Source organism: Portunus trituberculatus, chromosome 25 (assembly GCF_017591435.1).
Source record: "Portunus trituberculatus isolate SZX2019 chromosome 25, ASM1759143v1, whole genome shotgun sequence".
NCBI lineage: Eukaryota > Metazoa > Arthropoda > Malacostraca > Decapoda > Portunidae > Portunus > Portunus trituberculatus.
This window is the reverse complement of record NC_059279.1, coordinates 1,277,501-1,280,000: the sequence shown is the minus strand read 5'-3', so window position 1 is coordinate 1,280,000 and position 2,500 is coordinate 1,277,501. Positions and strand designations below refer to the sequence as shown.

The following is a 2,500-nucleotide window of genomic DNA, read 5'->3' as shown; positions in this document are numbered from 1 at the left end:
AGGAAAATAAAAAAAACAACTTCACTAATTTATAAGAATTAACAAAGACGAAAATAAAGAAAAGAAATAAAGACGAAAGAAAGACGGAAAGAAAAGAAAATCGAGAAGGTTGGAGTGAAAGGGGAGGGGAGAGAAAAGGGATGGAGAGAAGGGAGAGGGTGAGAGAAGGGAGCGAGGAGAAGAGGAATGAAATGCACATCTGATTGGAAGAGGTACGGGTGAGAGGGGAGAGAGAGAGAGAGGGGGATAGAGAAGGAAGAGATAGAGGAAGAGGAACAGGAGGAGGAGGAGAAGGGGGAGGTGATGAGGAAGATAATGGAAAGATAAGTGGAATAGAGACATTTACAAGGGAGGGGGACGCGTGGGGAGGAACATTGTGAGTGGGAGAGGAACATGTACGTCGGGATAACATGTGAGTGGGAGGCGACCACGCGGCGAGAATACCAGAGTGGGAGGGAGGCGGACCAGTGTGTGTGTGTGTGTGTGTGTGTGTGTGTGTGTGTGTGTGTGTGTGTGTGTGTGTGTGTGTGTGTGTGTGTGGGAGGGTGGGTGAGTGTAGGTCATGACTCAGGGATTGCAGGTCAAGTGTGATAGTGGAGTGTGGGGGACGAGTTGGGGTGTCGGGTGGAAGGGGGGGGGGTGGTGGGATGGGGTTGGGTGGGGAGTACCTGGGTTAAGGAAGCCATTGGAGGCCCTTCGCTTGGTGGTCCTGGAGGAGGTGAATCCTGAGGAGGAGGAGGAGGAGGAGGACTTGGTGAGGCTGGAGGGGTCGGGGAGACTCTTGCGTCGGCTACTGAACATTTTGTGCGGGTGGATGATCACAGGCTTGCCGGGGTGGTGCTGCTCGGTGGAGAGCCGGAACATTGGTCACTGGTCCTGCCACCGCTGGGGACTCCAAGCGATCACCATGTCACCTGTCCCGCGTGGCCCGCCCTCTCGCCACCTGTGTGCTGCCGCTCAGGGGAGTCGGTGCTAGCGGGACTGGTGCTGGGTGGTGCTGGCTCCCGCGTCACACTAGCCAGTGACACCAACACACACTGACACGTTCCGCCTCGCACCACTCAGGGTCCTCCTCTCCGCTGCGCCTCCCCTCCAGCGGCATGGGGGCGTGTGCTGGGAAAGTGGCCGAGTGACTCACGCGGGGGTCGAGCTAACTGCAGCCACCTGCCGCTAATCGCCCGCACCTTGGCGACCTCCCCGAGCAAGAGGGTGGGACGCGCGCTGGCCCGGGGCGGCACCCTCGCGACCAGTGAGCGTCTGGCGCGAGGCTGCCCGGGAGGAAGCGGCGGCGACGTTGGTGGTGGAGTAAGAGGAGGAGGAGAGGAGCAGCGCCAGCGGGCAGGGCGGCACTATCGACTGGTCACGTCCGGCCAACTGGTCGGGCCCTCTTCCTGCCTACCTTCCTACCTGCCTGCCGCCACCACCACCACCACCACTACCACCTCGTGCCGCCAGGTGGTGCGCAAACTCCTCCGCCTGAGTGGAGGCCCGCGAGGCAGCCGTGCGCTATCCACAACCCATCGCGTCCCGCCTCCACTCGCCGCGCCACGTGACTCCACACCACAAAGCCACACCTGCATCAGCGAAAAATGCTCTCGCCGCTCCATTATCCCCCGCCACACCTGCTGCGTCGGCCAGGTGTGGGGCGGGGCAGATGGGAAGGGGACCAGGGGAGGAGGGAAGGGTCACTGAAAGGCAAGGATCTTTCATCCCTTCCTCCTCGTCTCCCCCCCCTATCAACATTACCACATCTCCCTCATCTTCGTCTCTCTTCTCTCTCTCTCTCTCTCTCTCTCTCTCTCTCTCTCTCTCTCTTGTCAGCTTCAATGTTTATGCTCGTGAACACACCCATCTCTCTCTCTCTCTCTCTCTCTCTCTCTCTCTCTCTCAGTACGTAATAGAGCTAGACAGATCGCCGTCCATTCGTAAAGCTGCACGTCCCTTCTGTCTCGTAATCCTGCTATCACTCCCATCAACTTTCTCCTTGTCCTCATCCTCCTCCTTTCATTCTTCTGCTAAATCATATTCTTCTTCATTTGTCATTCCTCTTACACTGTTCCTCTAATCCTTGATCTGCATGAACACAATGTACTACTCTCTCTCTCTCTCTCTCTCTCTCTCTCTCTCTCTCTCTCTCTCTCTCTCTCTCACGGAATCCCAGTATTTTCTTTTCTTCTCCCTTCTTCCCTCTCCTCTCCTTTTCTCTCAGTCCTGTATACGCACTCTCCTGTGTAAATGTTAAGACAACCAGCTATTCTGCCTTGGGATAGCCTGCCCCCCTTCCCCCTCTCTCTCTCTCTCTCTCTCTCTCTCTCTTTCTCTCTCTCTCTTTAAGATCAGGTCCAGGTGTCTTATTACAATGAGCGAGAGAGAGAGAGAGAGAGAGAGAGAGAGAGAGAGAGAGAGAGAGAGAGAGAGAGAGAGAGAGAGAGAGAGAGAGAGAGAGAGAGAGAGAGAGAGAGAGAGAGAGAGAGTGTGTGTGTGTGTGTGTGTGTTGACT

The 2,500-nt window shown here is 56.2% G+C and overlaps 1 protein-coding gene across 1 annotated transcript in view; it reads right to left on the bottom strand.

Annotated features, from left to right (window-relative positions):
- LOC123508554 (dystrobrevin beta-like) overlaps window positions 1-1,480 on the bottom strand; it is a 46,249-nt gene extending 44,769 nt beyond the window's left edge. The window contains 1 exon segment of the mRNA XM_045262297.1: window positions 669-1,480. Within this exon segment, the coding sequence (XP_045118232.1) occupies window positions 669-864 (196 nt within the window). The 5' untranslated portion in view covers window positions 865-1,480.
- Between the last annotated feature and the right edge of the window lie 1,020 nt (window positions 1,481-2,500).